This window comes from Cupressus sempervirens, chromosome 2, assembly GCF_028749045.1.
Source record: "Cupressus sempervirens isolate cs-2001-9-10 chromosome 2, ASM2874904v1, whole genome shotgun sequence".
NCBI lineage: Eukaryota > Viridiplantae > Streptophyta > Pinopsida > Cupressales > Cupressaceae > Cupressus > Cupressus sempervirens.
The window spans coordinates 644,008,755-644,032,004 of NC_143119.1; the positions used below are offsets into that span (position 1 = coordinate 644,008,755).

The 23,250-nt window shown below is 36.5% G+C and overlaps 1 protein-coding gene across 1 annotated transcript in view; it reads right to left on the minus strand.

Annotated features, from left to right (window-relative positions):
• Positions 1-14,928: 14,928 nt before the first annotated feature.
• LOC149575021 (uncharacterized) overlaps positions 14,929-23,250 on the minus strand; it is a 131,778-nt gene continuing 123,456 nt past the window's right edge. Inside the window, exons 5-7 of the mRNA XM_089814880.1 lie at positions 15,601-15,668; positions 15,332-15,442; positions 14,929-15,236 (exon numbers count right to left, since the gene is read on the minus strand). Of these exons, the coding sequence (XP_089671006.1) occupies positions 15,089-15,236; positions 15,332-15,442; positions 15,601-15,668 (327 nt within the window). The 3' untranslated portion in view covers positions 14,929-15,088. The remainder of the gene's footprint in view (positions 15,237-15,331; positions 15,443-15,600; positions 15,669-23,250) is intronic.

Sequence of the window (23,250 nt, forward strand, 5' to 3'; positions counted from 1 at the left end):
ATCTACCAATAAAATCAACCACTTTCTCTTCTACTTCTTTTTGCAATGAATCAAATTAGGCAAAGCAATACAAGAATCAATATACTTTTAAATTGTTGTATAAATGCATTAGCCATTTTTTTAAAAGAGTCGATAAAATAACAAGGTAAAGTAAAATCCTATTGGAAGGTCTTATCTTTGAATGTTCCAACAAATAATTTGAATATAAGCCTATAATCATTTTTTATGTCACTACACAAGGTTTATCTTGTCTTTAGATGAGTAAAGAATCACCTTTTCCATTGCAATTCTCTAATTGAGGAAATTCCTATTAGAATATATAGTCCACTAATATAACTGAGAAGGGGGGGTGGGGGGGGGGGGGTGTGAATCAGTTATCCAACTACTCTCACCATTATCAACCTTAAACAAACTTAACCATATGAGTAATATAAAATAAAACCACAACAAGATACTCATACACAATAACACCAGACATGTTAACCAGGGAAACCCTAGTGGGGATGGTACCCACAAGGTGATGTACTAATATAAATATTCCTTGTTAGAGGATGGACCTTGTTAGGAGTCTATGAATACATTTAGTACATATGAATCCCTGTTAGGAGATTCTAACCCTATTAGAATTTGTGCCAAATCTTGTTAGGAGTTGTGGAAGACAGTTGGACCCACTACCCAAACAACTTCAAGGGAAGACCAATGAACCCACTATTCAAATGATCTCTATATTATTCCTTGCAGAATAATAAAATGGTACATACTATTCCTTCCTCTTTCTCTGTCCTATCAATAAGACCTCTACTCTTTCTGATCTTGTAACCAGATCACAAATTTTGCATCCAATAATCACTTACATGCATGCAGTAAGCACTCTACTCTTTTTCGCACTTCGCACTTCATGCAACGATCACAATACTTCTACATTTCTTACAATCAAGGAAAACATCTTTCCTTTATACCACATCTTCATAGTAATTCCCTGAGTCAGCCTTGAGGCTTTCCCAATTAATTATGACAAGATAATTAATTAATTACAATTACAATAGCACTGTTGACTCACAGTTTATACAAAACTTCACACGTACGATACTAGGGCTTGCACACTCGCTAACGTCACCATCCGACTGTCCTCTATCACTACCTAACTGCACATCTCTTCATTACATCTCAGATGTAAAATTAGCCAACAAACATCAGGAACTGCTTTCCCAATACTCTATCTCTGAAATGCTCTCTATAAATCAGGTACAACTTCCATACGTCTTCAACTCAAACTCTAAACACTTGACCACGTCATCAAGACACTGTGCCGAACATTTTTGTAACTGTGCATCACTAGACAATCAAACAATTGTCTGTACTATTAAGATTTCTATCTACTACTCAACCAGTCTTTACAAAAACCATGCTATGTTGACATCAATGACAAACACAATCATGAATGCAACATGTCAATACTCTCCAATGCTTAGGATACTCCCCCAGTGTAGTATCATCAACATCCATGCTAACAACTCCATGTATTAAGGGATACTGGTGCAAACAATGTTATGGGAAAGTGGGGTAGCTATATCACATGTTGTCATATTGAACTTGGATTGGGTTATGAAAACCATATTTTTTGTAAGGATGAGATGCTTTGAGCTAAGTTATCGATAATTACTTCAATGGATAAATTGGTATTGGACATGTTTGACTATGAAGGAGGTGCAACAGTGTAGGAAATAGATGGGGAGAAGGGTAGAAATTATATTAGGGTAAGTGGGTTAAGGAGATCATTGAGAAATACATGAAAGACTCGTGGAAGGAGGTATATAGGAGTTGTGATCAACGAGGCTTCCTTGGAGACTAACATGTGTAGGATTGATATTTTATGTAGAGGTAATTATGATAAGTGGTGTATATGTAGGCACATTAGGAAATGTTTTTGGTATAAGAATGGGACTGTCAATGTAATTTTTAGGATTAAAGAAGTTAAGAGATTCAATACAACTTTAGATGGGAAATATATTATCATTAACAATATGAGAACTGTCACAACACTTCCACACCATGTTATAGCTTTGGATCATTATCCTTGATCTTTTTATCAAGAGGATCACCTCACTAATATTCAAGTATTCTTCAGACATCCATTGTGTGAGCTTTTCCAAGTCATCTGCAAACTTTTCAAATTAGTCCAAAGATACTCAAGTTAGGAGTCATCCTTGTCATAATCATGTAGCTTCTTCTCACAAGGATATTAGTAGTATAACTTAAGGTCATAAAACTTTTGCACGAAACTACATATAAAATAGATCTCTAAATAAACCTAATTCTCACATTGCATAACTGGAATATGATTATCAATTTAATTTAAGTAGGAGCTTTAAATGTAATATGTATCCCTAGAGCTAGGTTCACCAAAATGTAATCATGGGCAAGAAATAGGGTTCATTAGTTTATGCATGCAAAGTAGGGAACTTAAGCCTACTTCTACCTTATATTGAAAGTGAAGTCATCCAATTGGCTCAAGATATTGGGCACAAAATAGATTCAACAATCCCTCGAGGGAAGTTGAAAATGATTTTGTAATAATGTAAGATATATTTGGGATGAAGGTAGAAAAATAAGGTTTTTCCTTTTACATAGAGATAAAAATAAGTAGATATAGAGATAAACGTCAAAGAGGAATTTATTACCAAAATATAAGGGATGACGTTGATAAAAGGAAAACTTGTCTTTAAAGGACATTGAGCAAGGAAGTCTTGTCTTGAGAAGACATTGTGTTGGCGTGTTTTGTAGAGTATTTTTTCCCTTTTTCACCTAAGGATTCTTTTGATCATTTTTTTTATGCCAATGGTCTTCTTTTGAAAAACCCTAGTTGCATAGGGCTTTAAGCAGAAACCCTAGGCCAAACTGAGAAAACCCTAAGCATTTTCTATTTCTTCATTGCCTTTTGTAATTACTTAAGGGGCGGGGGGGGGGGGGGGGGGGTGCCCATCATCATAACATGTTTTAAGGCTAAGCTTTATCACCTTTTAAGTTGTGACCCCACAACCCTTTTGTTTTTTTAAATAATTATCATTTTAAAACATTAAGGCAATTGTTATACTCCATAAATGGGGCCTCGTGTATACATGTCCTAGATATTAACCTTGTTGTCAGCCATGGTCCCGTTTTTATTTATAATTAAACCTTTGTATCAATCTTCATTATTTGGTTTTGAGCACGTGAAAATGATGTGATCCAAATTAACAACACGCATTTCTTCTCAAATCCTGACCTTCATCTTAGCGAGAACACATGATGATGCCACATGGAGATGGCGGGACCAAATACCTCTCTCTTTGAGCCAGTAGTCAAGGTAGATCAACGTCCAACACTATCCTGCTAAGTGCCCTTCCCTGGATGGCGCCATAACATGACAATGGAACGTGTCCTACACTAGGCCTGCATGTTGCAAATATAAAGAAATAGATCAACGGCTCACGTTAGCCCACTACCTTTGGTTGCTGATATAGCGATAAAGTGGGATGCTAACACGTGGATCCAAACTTAAGCTAAAGTTTTTCCAGTGGGGCCAGTTCCAATAGGAACTAACCATGTTTTGATTAGTCCACGTATGTCCATGACAACCAGTATGGATGGGTCGAAGTTGTGACTTGTATGATGAAGATGCAAAGAGGATGCCACACGGACTCAACGATTGGGTTTTTCCTTTTATATTAAAGTGGGGCCATTTCCTTGTGATTCATCTGTGTCGTGGCTTCTCAAAATATGACGAGGGTTATGGTGAAGGCCCGTGGCTAAACAGCCACGAAAATGGACTCCCTTTACATTGTTTTTTCTAACTTACCAAAAAAAAATTCTAAGTCCTCTCTTTCGTAAGGAAGTGCATTTTCGTGGCTGTATAGACGTTGCCATGGTGAAGAAGCAAGACTATAACACGTATCTCAATTCATAGTGAGGATTTCTAGTGGGCCCTAGGGAATCAGTAGGGACCTGACAAATGATTGGGCCATGTGGATGGTGTCAGTGAGTCTAGTCACCTAATCACTCATACTATTAATTATAAAGGTTGATCCAACGGTCCAACCTCTCTTGCTAAAGACTTGTCCTCCCATGGCAATGAAGCGTGATGATGTCATGTGTCTTGTCTGTACCACTTAAAGGAAAGATAGATAGATAGATAGATAGATAGATAAAATTTTAACGTCTATGAGGCTAAAAATAGCCTATGGGAATAAATCAATGGTTGGGACTTAATTGCTTAGTAAAGATCAATTGTCTATGTGTTAAAAGAGAAAAGCGTAAAATAGTCCACGTGTTATCGCAAGGGTTTGGTAGTTGTATTGGGAGGCAACGTGATGCGTCCATGTGTCCCTCCTCCTCAAAGGTGTTGAATTTCCAAATAAGCTTGAGTAATCACTTTGTTGACCCCTCATTCATTTGCGATGGGTCCCGAAGATTGAGTAAGATGGTTAGTGAGAGTCAAAAAGAGATCTCGGTCATCCGATGCAAGTTTGAACAAGATTGACAAAAGATTTTCAAACTAAGTATAGAGCCAAGAAAGGAAGCTTTCTTCAGGTTGGCAAAATGATAGTCATTTCACACAAATTTGAGGTTTTAATGCTAATACAACAGTTTTTTAAGGTTGTCACCTTATTTTGATTGTCTACATCCACATACTAAATTTGCAAGAGGCAAAAATTTTGAGCTCGAGGGTTTTTAGAATCAAAATTGTGGCTCTCTAGAATTTACGAACTAAGCAAGTGTTGCATTCTCCTTTTGTATTCTTAATATGAAAATTGTGTCACCTGATATTTGCAATTGTCACGAGTAGGCCCTAGTTTGTATCCTTGAGCCCTAGATAAACCCTAGTTATGTGGATCTTTTGTTGTAAGAAAAATGCCTCCGAAAAAGTACTTTAGAAAGTTCAATTATGAGGATAGTGTTGGAAATATAAGAGGAGTAACTGAGAGGGGAGGGGTGATTCAATTAATACAAAAATAAATCACCGATCCCTTAGATGTTAGTGCAAAATAAAACTTTGAAAACTAAACTTTGTTGAAGCTCGGTAAACACACTGAAAATGTTGTAACTCGGTAAATATTGAGATTGGTCAGCAAACACTTAACATGAAAATCTTAAGATCTTATTTGTGATTACTTATTACTTTAACTTAGTAGCAAACACATAAAAGAAATAGCATGAACACATTTGACACTAAGATTTAATGTGACCCAATTTGGGAAAAACCACCAATTGCAACTAGTTACTATTTTTCACTCTTGTGAATTGAGCCCTGTTAGGAGCCAACCTTGTTAAAGGTTACAAAACACACTATTAGGTGTGACCCTATTAGAGGATTTAATCACCCTATTAGGAGTGGCCTTGTTAGAGGTCTTTAGACAATTCGATGTAACTGCCACCTTGTTAGAGGATTTACAAATAGCTATTAAGCCAACTCTGTTAAGAGATTTAGATCACTGCTACAATGGTTAGAGAGTAACAATGACATGACATAATTTGGATGCAATCGAATTACTAATTACATATCTCAATTCTAGCTTGTATACTCGATCCTTTTGATCAAATATATGTTTTCAGCTCCACAAGGATATTCTGCTTATCCTTCTAATTCGCTTCCTCTTAACATCTTCAAATCGTCAATTATCTTCCATGCATATATACACTTTCTAACCCTCAACTTGACCTTTTATTTATATCATTCATTTTGTCAAGTCGGCTCAAATACAACTTAGAATAACTAATACTCATCTTCTCAGTCGGCTATAACCAATAGATAAATCAATTGAACTCAACATTTCAAAACAAGAAAATCCTTCATTAGCTGACTCTTCTCAGTAGACACTAACTCATAAACGATTTTCTTGTGTTAACCAAGTGAACTTGGTCAACACTGCATACTTGTAAAGTTCCTTTGGTAACCAAGTGAGCTCGGTTAACATTGGTTCCATCCAACATTCTTTCATTAACCGAGTGAGCTTGGTTAACACTCAACTTTCCTTTGACACCCAAGTGAACTTGGTAGAAACTGACTTCTAAACTAGGCAAACTCTGGAATGCTCAGTAGCCACATAAAACTCTCTTCAATGCCCGAGTGAGCTTGGTATACACTAACTGATAATGATATGACATTTTGTGTAACATCAAAGACAATACACAATTAATCAATTGTTTCAATAGATAGAAGGCTTCAAGATGACTTTATCAAACAATTACCTATGTTGAAGGAAGGGAGAGAAGCAACTGAAGCATGGAAAGTGTTGAAGAATGAGGATGTCTTGGTTTAAAGGAGAAACATGGAAATGTTTGTGATAAAAATATGCCCACCAAAGGCTTGGAAATTTTTAGATGGTGGTATGGCCAAGCCAATGCAAGAAGCCCACTTAGTAACGCATGACAATATGATTTAGGAAAATTGGCAATGCCTACAATTTTCTTGACCTACTTTTGGAATTAGTGGATAAATATGACCATGTATCACATGTAATTAGAGACATAAATGGAGATACTTTGTTGAGAATAGATGTTGATTCTATTAGAGAAGCCTTTGGTCTTCATCCTGTTAAGGACATGACTAAGAACATAGACTTCAAGATGTTTGAAGAAGCCTTTGATAGAGCAGGGAAGGATGTGCAATAGAATTTGATACCTTCTTGAAAGAAGTAGATAGGATAAAATTGACTTCTCTAGCCATTTCATACACTATAGGTAACTGTGAGCACTACAATGGCACTCTAGTGAATACCCACACTTACCTTTATCAGGTATTAGGATTGACCAACAAAAGGAAATTTAGTAAGAAAACATTGTGGATGTGCTTAGGGATTCAAAAGTATGGGGATGTAGTGATTTATGATTTCCCAAAATACTTGGAAATAAACATTAATGAAGGGATAACAACTCTAAAGAAGGGAGAGTCCACAAATTTCAGGTGGTACTCATTGCTTATGCATAAAAATTCTTTTCTACAATAGGGATTATATTACAGAGTACATCGATCCAGAGCTTGAAAGAGATGGAGAGAAGTTGCATGTCAAATTATGGTCGACTGTCTTGTCTATGGATTGGGATGGTTCAAGTTTTGTGTTGTTTGAAAACCAATTTAGAGTGGCCCCAAAAAGAAGAATTCTACCAATGGTTGATGATTTTCCCTGATTATTAAAGTTTTTCTTGAGGCCTGTTGATTTTAATTAAGTGCCAAAGATGTGTCACCAATGGGGGGACATCTATTTTTACCCCTGCACCACATTCATATAGATGTTTGGATTCCTAGGAGGGCCTTTTGTGCTTCCAAAATATGTCCCATTAAGAATTGGTTTCCTTGAAGTAATGAGGCAGATTGCTATGTTGCAAGACACTAATTTCCCTCCAGAGAAGGCTACAAAAGGAACTTTCTTTCATGACCTCCCAATTTTTCATCATTTTGCAATTATTAAACATGAGTTTGATTACCCAAAGGATATCATTAGAAATGACGAGGATTTGAAATCTTAGAGAAGAAAGAAAGCATACTGGTGTATGTATCAAGAGACCTTAGAAGAAATTCCAAAAAAGGACCCCAACTATGACCCACTCTTAGATTGTAAGAGCTTAGAGCAAAGATTGAGAAGTCTTTTGGGAAATTTCTAGAGTATAGATGAAACTATGACAGAGAAGTTGGGGAGAGGAAGAAAGACAAATAGAACCTTTGTTGATGATGAAGAAAGTTTGAATGTGTTGTTACAATCTACTGATATAGTCCAAAAAGAAAGAAGAAGACAAAAGAGAATCAAAGAAGAGTCATAAGTCCATGATACTGAATCAAATAAAATTCTTGAGACTCCAAAGGGCTTAAGGTTGTATCAAAGAAAAAGAATAGGAGAGAGGCCTATTGACCCAAGAATAGTTGAAATACCAAGTGTGGAGGCAATAGTCCCAGATGATCCAACAAGAAAATCTCCATCTCCTAAGTCTCCTAGACCACCTCTTATAGCTTCCACACATGAAAGACATAGTGATGATATACATGAAGAACATGAAGAAGTAGCTGATAAAGAAGAGGTTACAGTGGAAGCAAAGAACATTCAAAGTGCAAGCAATTTGAGGAGCTGAATTTTCCATATGGAGATGACAATGATGAGGAAGAGGAATACATTTATGTCGATGTCCCAGGAAGAGATCTTCAAGTCCTTAGAGCACCAATCTCTAACATTACCACACGAGATAAAGTGATTGTTCCCAAGGGAACTCAGAACAAAGTCTTGTAAATTGGATGTTTCTAATGATGAGTTTGTTAAATCAATCCTCTTCAAACAATTACTATGACAATATTTTAGGGAAGATTGTCACTGGATGGTTGATTAGAAAAGGAAACAAAGGCTAGTTGATGATTCTGATGACAATGGTAAAGAGGTTGAACATGAAATGATGATCAAATTTGATGCCATCAACTTAGAGGAAGGGAGGAAAATTGTAAAGGAATCAGGAATCCAATTGTTGTCAAATCTCAACATTGTTGATGCAATTGCATTTGGCTCAATATGAAAAGATATGAGGTTGAAAAGACCTAATAGGGAATAAAAAATTTCTACCTCTAGGATGTACTATAGTGAAGATCTAGCTATTTCAGCTACCCGGTCTCTCTCACCTTCTTCTTCTGGCAAGGGAGCTAGAGAGGACAGTGGAGTAAGAGGGAATGTGGTTTTGCATAGGTTTGAAGATGTTGAACTTTCCCAATCCATGAAGAATTTGCAAGAGCATGTGACTTATGTTCATAATGTGGCAGAGGGAACAAAAAAGAAACATGAACAGTTACAAGAGAGGTATAATCATGTATATTATGCCTATGAGAAAAGAACAAAAGAAAATGCTAGCTTGCAAAGGCAGGTGAGTTTGTTGGAAAAGAAAGTAGCAGAGCTTGAAATAGCTAAAGTTTCTAGCATGGATCAACCACCCACTATAGGGGAAGCTACTTCATCAGGCTAGCTACACATGGTGCCTTTTGCCCCCACAATTTTGTTAGCTCACCCAAGGGAAACCTTTTCGAAGAAGACCAGGAGTAATGATGCATTGATAAAAGAGGTTGTAGATTTGCAGATGCAGTTAGAAAATAAACAAAGTGATTTTAATCATAATAAAGAATTTATAGTTCAAACCGCATTGATGATTTTGTTTGAGAGGGTTAATTCAAAATTGTTTAGTATTCATGAGGTTTGTAAAATTCTTTATTTAGCCATCAATAAAATAGAGGATGCCAACAGTTTGGTTAAGCCAACTTATCAAAAATGGATAGGGGGAATTGAAAAAAATACGCAGATTGAGCTATGTGTAAGGGTGGACCCTAACCCTCCTCCAAGTGTCATGGCCACAGTGAAAATTGTTAAATCACTTAGAATTTTCTTTGTTTTGTCGGATTACATTAAGAATAAAATGGCGGGGTTAAAAGATCAAATTGAGGAATTCAAGGATACTCTAGTGCCACCTATTTTGAGTAAAGACACAAGCATTAAATATTTTGCTAGCTAGAGAACATAGGCTATAACCATAATGAATGACTTGGTAAGAGAAATAGTTGAGGAAGTGGACATGTCACTTTTCCAAGAATATATGTCCAAATTAGTTAATTCAATGATATTCTATGAAAATTTTGAGAAAGAAGTCACCCATGCCACAGTTTAACATATTCCTTATAGGCAAGTGATATATCAAATCTTGGAGCATGTGTGGCCTACGAATGATGAATTTGAAGAATGGATTAAAAAATAATATTCCATTTGATGATTCTAATCTTAAAGATTCCCCACCACAGAGGTAGTAGTAAAGGGATATCTTGGATGAAACAAGAAATAGAGAAGAGACATGTAGTCACGTGATCACAAACTGTCACATCAGCTTGTTATAGGATTAACCTCGTTGATAGTTTGTAACAAATTGAAATGTCACATTAGATTGTGACATCTATATTAATCTCTATGCCTGAAGCTTGTAGCAACTCACCTATATAAGTGAGTTCCATGGCTAGAGAGGGTCTGAATATTTCTGAAATGAATGTATTCTCATGTTCTGAGTTAGTCCATTGTTGTGTAGTGTTTTTTCTTGAATTCATTTAATGAAAATTGAAAGTATTTAGTGTTGAGTCTATTTTGAGTTTTTTCTCATGAAGGTTGATATTGAACTATATATTTTCAAGCAAGATAATACAAAGTGCAAGCATGTTGGTGACTCAGCTTAGATCTTGTCTCTTTTTGTGTTGCTTTCAATTTTCCAGAATTTGATAACAAAGTTTATTGGGTTTTAGTTGTAATTCATTTAGAGTTATATCTCTTTCATATCTTGTTGATGATCAAATCAGTTGTGTAAATGCTTGATGTGAATTAAGAGAATTGAGGGTTTCATAAAAAATATTTTGATAAGAATGAGATTTTGAGTTGAGCATTGGTTTCCTTTTCACAAAGTGAGAGAATAGATTTGGCTTAATGTGTCAATTTTATGAGTAAATACCCAATGGATAAAGCATTGGTCATACGACTAGTTGATAGAATCTGGATATGTTATATGATGTAAAATTCATAAATCAAATCTTTAAAAAAACTATTGTTTGTAGATTTGAAAAGTTAGCCTGCACTTGATTTAACAAGTTTTGGGGTTTGAAGAATTAGCCATTTTCCACCTCTAAATAAAAGGAAACAAATAATATAATGATATAATAAATGAATAATGTTGATCTATTGTAAGTCTCTAGATGCTTCTGAGAGGCCTTTATAAGGAGATGGTTCGACATTGTAATTCATCATGGATTGTATTTGACTCTTCTTTGTGTTTCCAAAAGTCAGAGATTGAAGGTAGTTTTAGAGGCGAAAGATCATCCCTATTATGTGATTGCAATTTTGATGGTTAACAGTCACCCTAATTTTTCGTTGGAAATACCATTCTAATATTTTGATCACAACGTGCTCCAAATTTGTGAAGTCTTCTCTAAGGATAAATTTCTAATAAACAATGATATTTGATATTTGTTCCAAAATTGGGTAATCTGAAGTGCTATCATTATTAATATAATTTCTTCTTGCTTGTGCCAGTTCCCAAGCTTGTGTCTTGGCACATCAAACTATTATTCTATGTATTTATTTAATACTTGTGTGAATTAACATCTGTGTAATTGTGTGGAGGGAAGGCAAGTAAGGTTTTACAAGCTTTGATTGTACACAAGACTAAAGTGACCGTATGATCACATTCCTAGTTGTACATATATCATAAATTGTTGTACTGTGATTTGGTTGCCAAATATATTTTCACACAAAATAGGTCAGAGGGAGGGACTATTGGGAGAATGACAAGTAAAAGGGGTGAAGATCTAATCATTATTTAATCTTACATAAGCTAGAGGGATGTATGGTTGTATCTATGGGCATTGAAGTTTGGGGTATTCAATTTCTCTAAGGGTCATGTGGGTAGAGAAGATACCCTATGCCAAAATTCCTAGCATACGTGGTAACATTGGAGTTATAGGGGATCATGTATGAGCCAAGTTAGGAAAGTGAAAGGCCATTGTTGTGCTTAAAGGGATGTGTGTGCGCCCGAACATGATTACATTGAGGATATTACAACATATACACTCAGTCTAGACGAGCCATATTCCTCAATCGCTATGAAGTTTTTGTTATTTCCACTTGTACTATTGAAATAGAGCTCACAAATTCAAGTCCTACAAGGGTGGCTATGTACATCTTTTATTAGAGCACAATTGCACTACAAACTATCTATTGACACAAAAGATGATCACAAATCAATTTCCACTAAATTTAGTTTGTAGTAATTGTCTTGGCCATAGTATTATCCAAAGATTTCTATGGAAAATTGTTGCAAATTTGCATGCATCATCTCCAACAAATAATTTCTAGTAATTGCTTAATTTGCCTCTACTAAAAAAAAAATCCTATTCAATCTTAAGGTAGATGGCGAATTGCATTCCTGTCAACCTTGGGAAGAGAAACTTATGATCCATATTCCTTGGAAGAACTACTAGATTTTATTACAAAAAGATTGCTCTAGATCTTTTAGAGATGTTTATCTATAAGAAAATTTGATACAATAGATTTCCATTCTATCCACGATTTGTCAAATTTGTCCTAATATGCTATTTAGCTTCTAGTTAGAAGTGTTTATAGTGTTCAATGAACAACCCTCAATGTCAGATGTGCGATTATTTTTACACATTTTTAAACAAGACAAGAGCACTTGGAATTCATCTTTATTATTAGTCCGTGCCTTATCTATAAGACAGGGAACTAATGTTCCCGGTGATGGTGCACAATAATTTTTATTACCTAAGTCAGTATAATGTCAAAGTTCAAAAATGATTTATTTTTTAATTAATTTCTAATCAACAATTTCTATTTTTCTATTGGCTGGTTGCATTTTCCCCAGGGATAAAAATGAATTTTTTAGATTAAAAATTAAAGAAATAAAAGTCCAGAAAGTTCTATTACTGTCATCATCGATGACATCTGCATTCTGCAACTTTACTGTTGCTGCACAGTCGTTCCCTCTGTTGCTGCATCAGCTATTTCCCATTTGCAACAGACCAACAACACAAGAACTGTAGCATCAAGCCTCTCATGCTTCTCTCCATCTTTGGTTTCCCAACACATGCTCGGTTCTTTACTACTTTTATAGCAGGGCAGTGGAGATAATTAAGCCTACACGTGATGAAGGCAGACAGATGGAAGTCAGGTTTCAACAAAAATAAAGTTGGTCTATGCAAACTGCGAGTGCTCAAGAAAAAATCGTCAGGGCATGAATGATGCCCAAGTGGGCAGGGGCAGACGCTATGGCGGTCATGATCACGGGAAGGGGCAGCATTAAGGGCAGGGGTAGGAACCCAAATTCTCACCAAGAGCGGTCGGATTCTTGAGCACTGTGCCAAACACCAATTTCACATTGTTCATGCGGCTAGTATTTTTCCACTCATGTTCGCATTGGAAATCTGGCAAAAGATTAGCTGCAGCGATGAACAACATAACCTAGGGTATTTATGCAAACTATAGAAGAAGCAGAGACGAAGCATGTGAACTGTTTGACCGAATTCCTCTAAGAAATCTGTTCTCATGGAATTTCCTAATTGCAAGGCTACTGACCAAATGGAATTGTTGAGAAAGCTTTTACAACTTTCAAGCAAATGCGATTGAGAGGTATAAAAGCTATGCACAAAATGGGATTTTTCGAAAAGGAATTGGAAACTTTCAAGCATATGCAATTTACAGGTGTAAAATAAGACTCAACAAGTTTTTCCAGCATCCATCCTCGCAGCCTGTGTCAAAATAAAAGATTTGGAATTGTCGGATGTTTTAAGTTGCAAATGCCCTGGTTGGCATCCTTACAAAATGTCGAAGCAAAGAGAAGACACGTGAATTGTTTGACTATTACTACATTGCCAGATCCAATTGATTTTTGGAATCCTCATTCTCGTGGCTTTTCAACCTTTCAACCTTTTCGCCTTTATCTCCTTCCACCAACAATTTTTATCTTGCACCATGCTCATCCAAAAGGCAGAGGAGAGAGGAATATGACGAGTCTAGAAGCTTCAGAATCCTCCATTTAATAATAGAATTTGTATAATCTACAGACCCGCATTAGGTGGCAAACCCTATTCAATTTGCTCATTCATCTTCAGCGAAGAAATAGCGGATTGGGACGAAAACCACGGATTAAATGTAGTTACGGACGAAAATGACACTAAACAGATGGCAAACTTGACATGAAGCAATGTTTTGCCATTAGGAGCCGGAAATTTGTGATAAGTAATAATATTAGTAGTACAATTAAAATGAATATCTAATATATTATATTAGAAATAATAATATACTCAAAAATTTAATTAGATATCTAAGTCTAGAATTAGAAAGATTTTTCTTTTTAATGTTTTGAATTATAATTATAATTCAAAAATCATAATTTAGTTATCTAATAGAAAAATATTGAAAATATTTTAAATTAAATATAATCTAAAATATTAATGTTCAAAACAACTACAATGTTTCATCAAGAAGATAAACAAACATAATTCACATATAATTTGACATTATTTTTTATATTGTACAAATATAAAGTATTATATTTTTTAATTATAATTTAAAAATATTTATAATTGTATTTATAATTTTATATTAATGATCAATGTAGTTAATGATGGTATAGAATTCATCCTAAAAAATAATTTTTGTTTTTTTTTTGTTTTCAATTATTGTAAAAATGATCAAATGTAAATTCTTCATATAGATGAATTTTGAAATATCATACCTCAATTTTACACACAGTGATCCTAAAATATCAATATTTTCTTTACCTTTTTTAGTTCCTTAGATTGTCATTTTTTTATATTGACTTTCTCTTTTCTTCCTACAATCAACAATTAGACTTTAGGTTTAGGCTTTATAAGTAGTTACTTGTTTCATTTGTTCAGAAATAAACTTAGCAACTCACGGTCCATAGTTCTACTTAACAATATTTTAAACATTCCTCATCCAATGTCATAGAAAGTCATAGTTCTAAACTATGCTATATCCATAAAAATAAAAATCAGCCTTCTCTTCCTTGCAAAAGGCAGGGACTCTAGCTCTTTCAGAGCTCTTGTTTGTTGCTGGTAGCAAAGTTTTGGATAATATAGACTACACCAAGACCATTAGATTTTTAAAAGAAGTTCCATTAGAATTAAGTTTCATACCTCGATTAGGTGGTAAATGCCAGTTTTTTTGTGTGCTATCAATGTTTTAAACATATGGGTTTAGAAACTTATTTTAATTGCATAGTAAATTTAGGACATTTGCTTTGTGCATAAAATTTAAAAGTAATCATGAAGGTCTAAATTTGATGGTTGTCTAGACTCGTATTTAAACAGTTTAAATCTATAATCAAAATTGTATCACAAAAATGGAAAGATTTTGAATTATGCATATATAGATTTCATTTTTATTAGTTTTGAAAATCAATTGAAAGGCAGTTGAAATTTTCGTATGACATGCAGGGGTGATCAAATTCCAGGCGTGGTCTACACATTAAATTGTACAGATAATTGTTATTGTTTGGAATGCTTCTTGTATCAAAAAAATTCTTCAAGAAGCTTAAGATCAGGCTCCGGCTTTTCCTTCCCTCCCTCATCTTGCAAAGTGGGATCAATTGTTTCTTGATAAGCCCTTGCAATGGCTTTCCCTTTGTCTAGCATCGAAGATGGCACTGTTTGTAAAAGCCTATAACAAACAAACCCATTCCTTATGTAATCAACCAAAACTATAAATAAATATGAATTTCTCCTTTGTAAATAATGTTTTAAACTTGTTTTCACCTGTCTAGTGCAACAACAGCTGTGTTGACCTTGCTTTTCATTGCCTTGGTTGAGGCACTTGAATCATCTCTAGAAGCACGAAAAAGTAATGAATCCAAATCCTCCAAGGCACTATATATCACCAAAAGGGATTTAGTTTAGAAAGAAAAAGAAAAAGAAAAAGAAAAAGAAAAATCAAGCTGTTATTTCACCTGGATGCCTTTTGAAATGTATTACTATCAAAAGGTAATGATTAAAGAAGCTATGCCAATCTAACAAGCAATGCCTACCTTAAGCACTCATCAACTGCATCTGATGCTACTTTTCCATTCCCCTCTTCTGATGCATACTGTGCTACCTGGTTATTCAAATGATGGTTGAAGTTGTCAATTCAAAGTGTAAGATTTGATAAAAGCCCATGTTTTGTTCCATTTTAATTGTTCTCTCATTGTTACTTCCATTCATTTACATGGAAGCTGTGTATCAACCTTGATCTTGTGAGGGATATTAATTCTTCTAAAATATATATAATTAGCATGATCCTACTGATCATAAATTTAAGCAGTTGAATTGAAACTCATTTAAAAACATTTGGAATTTCCAGTATCATCTATTTGAATGCAACAATCAGCTAAAAGAGATTTGAGTTCTACATCATCTGCATAAGAACACTTGAAGGTCATGCTAGACTACGCTTTTATCTTTAAGGCTGAAGAGGGATTTATCAGTGCTGAGAATCTGTTAAAGAAAAGCGTTGAGGTACCATCACCTCTAAGGGTTAATGATGGATACGTGGACATTAGTTGGTCATGCATTTGCACTCTCACATCACCGCCCATTCAAATCATAAGCTACTTTATAAGTTTTAATCCAAGATAAAATGTTTCTTAGAAGCTGCTTCACACTTTTTTTAACTACCACTTTTTCAGACTTTTAATCTAAGTTACTATCTTGTTATTGGTTTGGGTTCAGGTTTGCTAGTTCAGTCCAAAACATGTTGGGGTTGAGTTTATTTTGGGTCTGTCCTTAAAAAAAACAGAAATATATACATATTTGCAACTGCCATAAAACTTATAAATAATACAATGTCAATTAGTCGAATTCAAATGTCATGATATCTATTAAAATGAAAAATAATAATGTCAACAATCAACCCTCACTAATCAGACATTAGTGCATATGAGTGTACAAATATATCATCACGACCATTTGTATTTGATGATGAGGTACAGGTATAGGAAAAGAGCCACAAACAGTGCCACTAACACTGGTGTTCTCGCTTATTGGCCCATCCTCTCAAAATCCAATCCAACAAGTTGGGAAGTGGAAAATACAAGTCAGTATGCTCTAGCATTATCTCCCAATTCCTTGTGTACTGTTTTTTGTTGCCATTGTGTGAGAAAGCAAGTGAGTTGGAATTTACATACACAGAGTCCATCTTTCTTGTGGTTTATTGAGTGGAATATGCATTCCAATAATTCATCGATGTAAATAAACTAGGCTAAAATAAAATCAAAATGAAACTTAATCACAAAAAGTTGGACTAGTGTGAATGATTGGGCATGGAAGAAATACCAATTGTAAGCATCAACTTTATCAATAAAAAAGTTATTGGAGTGCATAAAATTTATGATCTCAATCCTTGCTCCATCTTGGAAATTAGGACTAAAATGTTGTATTGTTTCCATTTCTGACTTCAAATCTCTATATGGGGCAACCATTTGTAGCACAAAAAAGTTCTTAGCGCTACAATATTTGGAACTGAATACAAACAAAAGATGTAACAAGGTGGTTATTTTGTTCCATCTCTCTTCCATAGTTTGGTGCAACTGTTAAGCTCCTTCAAAATCTCGCACTTTCTTATTTATGGTGATGAACAAATTCTCAAACATTGAGTTGATGCTTTCATATATCTCTCCCAAACAAAGCCAATTAAGTCAATATAATAGATCATGCTCAAAATTGGTTTGGTGAAATTGAAGAGATATTTGACACAATCCCACCAAATGTTACCCAGAATCATCCACTTAATTTTACTGCCCTTTTGGTTGGTACAATATTACCTTCATATGGACCTATTTTGGTTGAAAACTACATTAAAAAGTGCTTGAATGTTCACAAATAGTTTCAAGATGACTGTTGCACTACCTCTTTCATCATGTCATTGTCATTGGGAACTAGGCATGCCAAAAAAAATTATTATCTCACTTTACCGAGAGGTCACCGACAACTTGATCTCTTCACCGTGATGTCTTAACCATTTCTATTGTTTTAAGGTGATCATTATTGGAGTTAGAGCTATGACTAACACTTCAAAGGATGATTCCCTGATGTGAACCAAACATTCTCCCACCCTTTAAAGTTTGTTCACGATGCCATCCTTTGACTAACATGTAGTACTAAGTTTTTTGCCTGGTTCATAGAGTGAACTCTGCAATTTTTTGTATTTCCTCCAAGTTACCAAATTCCTCCTTGGAAGCACAAGGTCCTAGTCTAGTTTGGCCAAAATTCTTCTGCCGACATGTAAATTCGGTCAAAATTCTATCAGAAGGACCTGGGTAGACTCTTGGCCTTTTATTGACTATTTTGAATTCCACGGCAGGACCCAAACCAATTTTGGCCAAAAACATAGTTTAATGACTTTTCTTAAGTTTCTTTTTTGTCTATTTGAACCTAAATAGACAACTAAAAAGACCAAAATAGTTAGACATGTCACTTGTGCATTTGGGAATTTAAAAAAAAACTTGCTTCCATTGCTGAACTTTCTTATTTGGTTGGCATTGCTCACAAAGTGTTGAAAGGTGATTGTTGCATGCTTTGAGCTAGTTTGTGAGCTATTCCTACATGGTTGCAAGTGTGGAAAACTCCTCAAAGACATTGAAGAAGTAGATTTCAACAAAAGAGGTAGGTTTCTATTGATTGTATTTGTTTTAAAAAAAAATTCTTTGCATTTTTTTAACAAAATGAAATGAACTCTCTAGTTTTACTTTATTTTTTCATTTTCTTTTGTGGCTATTTACCGCATAGGTTAATTAAGAATTGCACACAGATAATGAACACGAACTCGAATAGCAGAACTCTTCTTCTTATTATTCGCATACGCCAAGATATTACATTGGGTTCTCATATGATGATGATTACAATTATCCCGAAGGGAGATATAAATACTGTCTGAGGAACCTTCTCAAAGGTATCCGTCGGCCACATACAACATGTCAACTACAATAATAGAACCTTCTGGATACATCTCGATACATGTCGGCCTGACGGCACACATCTCGATACACTGACAGAAACCTCCCGATACTCCGTTGGGAACATCTTGATACACCGTCGGGAACATCCTGATACACCGTCGAGAACCTCCCGATACACCGTCAGGAACCTCCTGATACCGTCGAGAACATCCCGATACACTGTTTCCTGACGACATCATCCCCCCCAAAAAGAAAAGTCATCTCCCGACGACGAGACAACAAAAAACCCACACTAACTACATTATTCATAAAACAAAAACAACATGGACTTATACATCATGAACTCGAAGGCCGAGTCTTTGACTGTGAAGACCGGCTGTGTTGAAGTTGATACACCTGATCTGTCCATATCTGCAAATCAGCTCTAATCTGTGAGTTCTCCTCCACCATTTCCTTCAGCATCAATGCAACCTCCTGACACTCAACTTCCTTTTGATCGTGAGCCTACTGCGCTGAGTCCTTCTCTTGAAGTGTTGTTGCCAACCGCTGCTCGGCTACGGCTAGTTGCTGCTCCACTGCGGTTAACTGTTGTTTTTCCTGCTGTTTCCCTCGCGTACTCTCCTCGAGCTGTGCTAATAGGGCTGTCCGTTCTGCTTCCCATGCAAGGTGCTGGATGGTAAGTTGGTCGGCCATCTTCTCCCGAGCCTTTTCTGCCGTCTCCCTCTGCCCTTCTTCGCTCTGTCAGCACCATCTCCGCTATGGACTTGCTCTGCTCAGCAATGATAGCTAGGCGAGAATGAATATCCATGTCCTCCGCCTTTGCTAGTAGAGGATCTGACGCCTGCGCTCCCGTAGCCACTTTCTCAGCTGTCGCTGCACTTTGATCCTCCACCGCTGGTGATGCCGGTATCTCGACTATCTCGTTGTTGGACCAACTGGCCTCCAAGGGCATGTGCTCTCTCATGGGAGACTGAATGGAATGACTTCTGGTGACAAGGGCAAGTAGTCGACGCTTCAGGTACTCACTCGCCCGACTTGCTATGCTTGTTGCTGGGGCCTGGGTTGCCGCTTCAGGAATACTGGAGTGAGCACCCTGATCCTCACCCAACAGAGTGTCTGCTACAGTGACCACCGCATCTGACCCAATCACTTCCAGCCGAACCTGCTGCTACGTACCTTCCTCACTGACTCCTTCCTCTGTCATGGGCTTCGCCACAGGAAGTGGCTGAGGCAAACTCTCTAGTATAGGTATGGGAGTTGGTTCCTGAACTGCTGGCTACGTACTCGTGGCTACAGGTGATGTTGTCCGTTGGCGCACTGATGGTTGCACAGGTGCTACTGCTGTTCGTGATGTAGGATGTAGAGTGACCGGGGTCATTACCACTGGACGCCGAAACTGACCAAACCCTAGGATGTGAGCATTTGCCATAGTGTGTATGTGTGGTGCCGGAGTTACCGGAGCTAAAGTAGTAGTCACAGGTGCAGCTGGTCGCAGAAAGCGAAGTGGGACTGCTGAAACTACGCTCCTCCTATTCTACCTCCATACCCTCAGAGTCGTCATCCTCGTAGGATGTGTCCTGACGGCCACTATCGGTGTTACCCGATTCCTCCATCTCTTTTCGTGTCCTCTTTTGGCCCACGCTCTTCTGACCTGTAGGTGAATCCAAATGCTTCCATTGCATTACCAGAGGCTCGCTAGGTGCTGCCGGACTCGGCTTAACTTCTAGCTGCTCATGGGGTATCGTCCTGGCCGTGGCTTCCAAAAAGAGTCCGATGGCGTAGTGCGGCATATAGAATGTTTTGTGTTGTAGGGTCATGAACTCCTCCATGCGCATGGCTAACAATGAAGCCCAGTCATAGACCTTTCCGTTTATGATTCCATTCATCATACTGACCAAGGGGAAGGAAATGTCAAATGCCCTGTTGGATCTTGTAAGCCTACTTTTCACCACATCCATCAAGCACTTCCAATGTCCTTCCTGAATCTCAGACTTCCGCAGCCCTCTTTTCTTCGAAGCGTCCATGAGGGTATCGATGTGCTTCTGTACCTCGTCATTACACACCATCCGTATCAGCTGCAACTTTGTCTCCTTGCTCATTTTTTTGGGTTTACCATCAATCTTGGCTCCACCTTATGCCGCTCCTGGTATACCAAAGACTCTCGTAAAATCAGTTGGCCGAAAAGATACCACAATGCTCAATTCCACCGATACACTGTTTCCTGACGACAGTGGCTTTGTATGTTATTTATAGATTCATAGAATAACAATTGCTTCTAACACTAGGAACTCCTAGTACAAAACAAACCCAGGCTCTCCACTATGGAAATATGTGGAAATGGTTCAACAAATGGCACAATGTTAGTACCCATATAGACTTTCCATTTAAAAGAAAAATTCCAAAGTCGCATTGCCCCACTTGCTTACCATGTTTTAGCAAGCATATCCCTTCTAGTTCACATACTAAGTTCAAACAATCAAAGTAAATAATTGAAATCCTTCGAACTTAGTTCAAATTGGTTCAAAGAGGTTTGAGAGGTTCAATGTGGTTCGATCGGGTTCAACAAGTTCAAATTAGTTTAGAAGGTTCAAAGGTTTGCAAGTTCAAAGAACAAGTTCACTGATTTAAACAGGTTCAATGAAGTTCAAAATGGTTCGACAGGTTTGAGAAAATACATACAAGTACATTATGGTTCAACACAACTCCATAAAGTACAAACTAGTTCATCAGTTCAAATCAGTTCAAACAGGTCTGTAGGTTCAAGTTGGCAGGTTCAAAAAGTTTAGTTTTAACAACAGCAACAAATTTGTTAAAATCCGAGAAATGGGTCATGGTGCGGGGGTCATAACTTTTAATTTGACTGTTGGATTGAGCTGATTGTTGGATATGTTTTAGAAATCCTAGTTTTCTAAGTCCTCTCCAAATGGTTTTGTCAGACCAGTTAAGGATCAAAAGTTATGAGCATTGGCATGAACTAACAAAATTGTCAATGACAGCCACAAAGGATGACAGAAAAATCAGTCTTGGTGTGGGGGCCATATCTCCTAATCCGATTGTTGGATCAGGCTAATTTTTTGATATGTTTTGAAAAATCTAGTTTTCTAAATTGTCTCCAAACAGTTTTGTTAGATTCATTATGGATCAAAAGTTATGCATATTTGAATTGTGCACTATCAAAAATGTCAATGACAACCACCAAAGGATGACAACACCTCATTGCCAACAAATGCCACATGTCTCGGTCTTCTTATAAACATTATAAAATGATATCCATAAAATATTAATTATAATGTTTATAAGGACTTTTGTTATAAAAGGAAATGGATAAAGGAAAGTGACCATAAATAATGATCAAAGGAAAGGAGATTTAATTAATAATCATTTCCAAATCAGTTATGAAACTGAATGAAGCTCTTGAGAAGTCTATATAGTGGAAGAAATTTGGAAGAGGAGGTTCCACTTCTTGACTGCAGACTTTGTGCTACAGGCAGAGGGCTTTTATTTTTGTTTGTATTTGTAATTGCAGGGAGGGAAGAAATGTTTGGATTTCCATATTGTAGTTTGTGAGCAAAGAAACATTAAGATCTTTGTCATCTTTTGTATTTTCATAGAAAGGAGGTTTGTGTGCCAAAACTTTGAGTTTGGACATTTGTTTTCTGATTGAAATCGGTCTTTGTATCAATTCAATTTTCTGTGAATGTAATTTCATCTCATGTGACTACATGCATGATTATCATTTGGAATTTTAGCTATAGTTATTTGTGTGTTTCGAAGCAACTGGTCTGTCTTTCTTCTTGCATTCTTTGTATAATTTAAAGGTTGGATGAATGGACTTTGAGCCATTCGTTTGTCATTTACTTTCAGTCATTTAGCTTTTTGTGCTTATTCCATGTTTATGGATAAGTGCTTGTGTGCCTTTTGTGCTTTCCGGTTAAAAGCATTTCAATTCTAAGTTAGATAATTCATTGTAAATCTTGCACAGGGAGCTGTACCCGGATAATTCAGAGGGCGCTTGCGCATTCCAATCGTGAGGCGACCCAACTGTTAGTAGCATTTGTGCTTCTGTCTAGGCATTGCGAGTCATCACGTGTTAATTTATTGCAGTGAAAATCAGTTCACTAACACACATGAAATAGGATTTGTTTCTATTTGCAGCCATTCCAAAGAGGAATATAAAAGCTCTTATAGGAGAGTGAAAGCACGTTTGTACTTTATCCCTCATAAAGGCATCAAGTTTTGTCTAGGCAAGTCAAGAGTTGAAGGGAAACCTCCACAGAAAACCTTTTTTGCAAACCAATTTGTACTAAAATATATTGAAGAGAAAAGATAAGCAAATGAAGAAGCTGGGAATCCAACTGTTCATATTTTAAGAAGGTATCAAAGTAAAAAAATGAACAAAGGCCTTTGGCTCTATGACTTCAATTTCCACTTCTAGTGAACAGCCCATAGAGAGCCATCCATTCTTTTGTGTTCCTCAAGAACAAGTGACAAATGAGAGAGTGAAGGGGCCCTTGGCAATGCCATTACACAATGAGGCTAGAGACATTGCCGAGCAAGACACTGTGAGATGCATCTATGCAAATGGATTGGCATTTAATGATGTTTGCTCACCATACTGGCAAAAATGGTGAGATCAATTAATAAGGCTCCAAAGGTCTTTAAGGGCTCGGGTTATGAGAAGGTGTGCACCATTTTATTGGATGAAACATGTAGAGGCTTCTTTGAAGCTCATCATGGATTCAT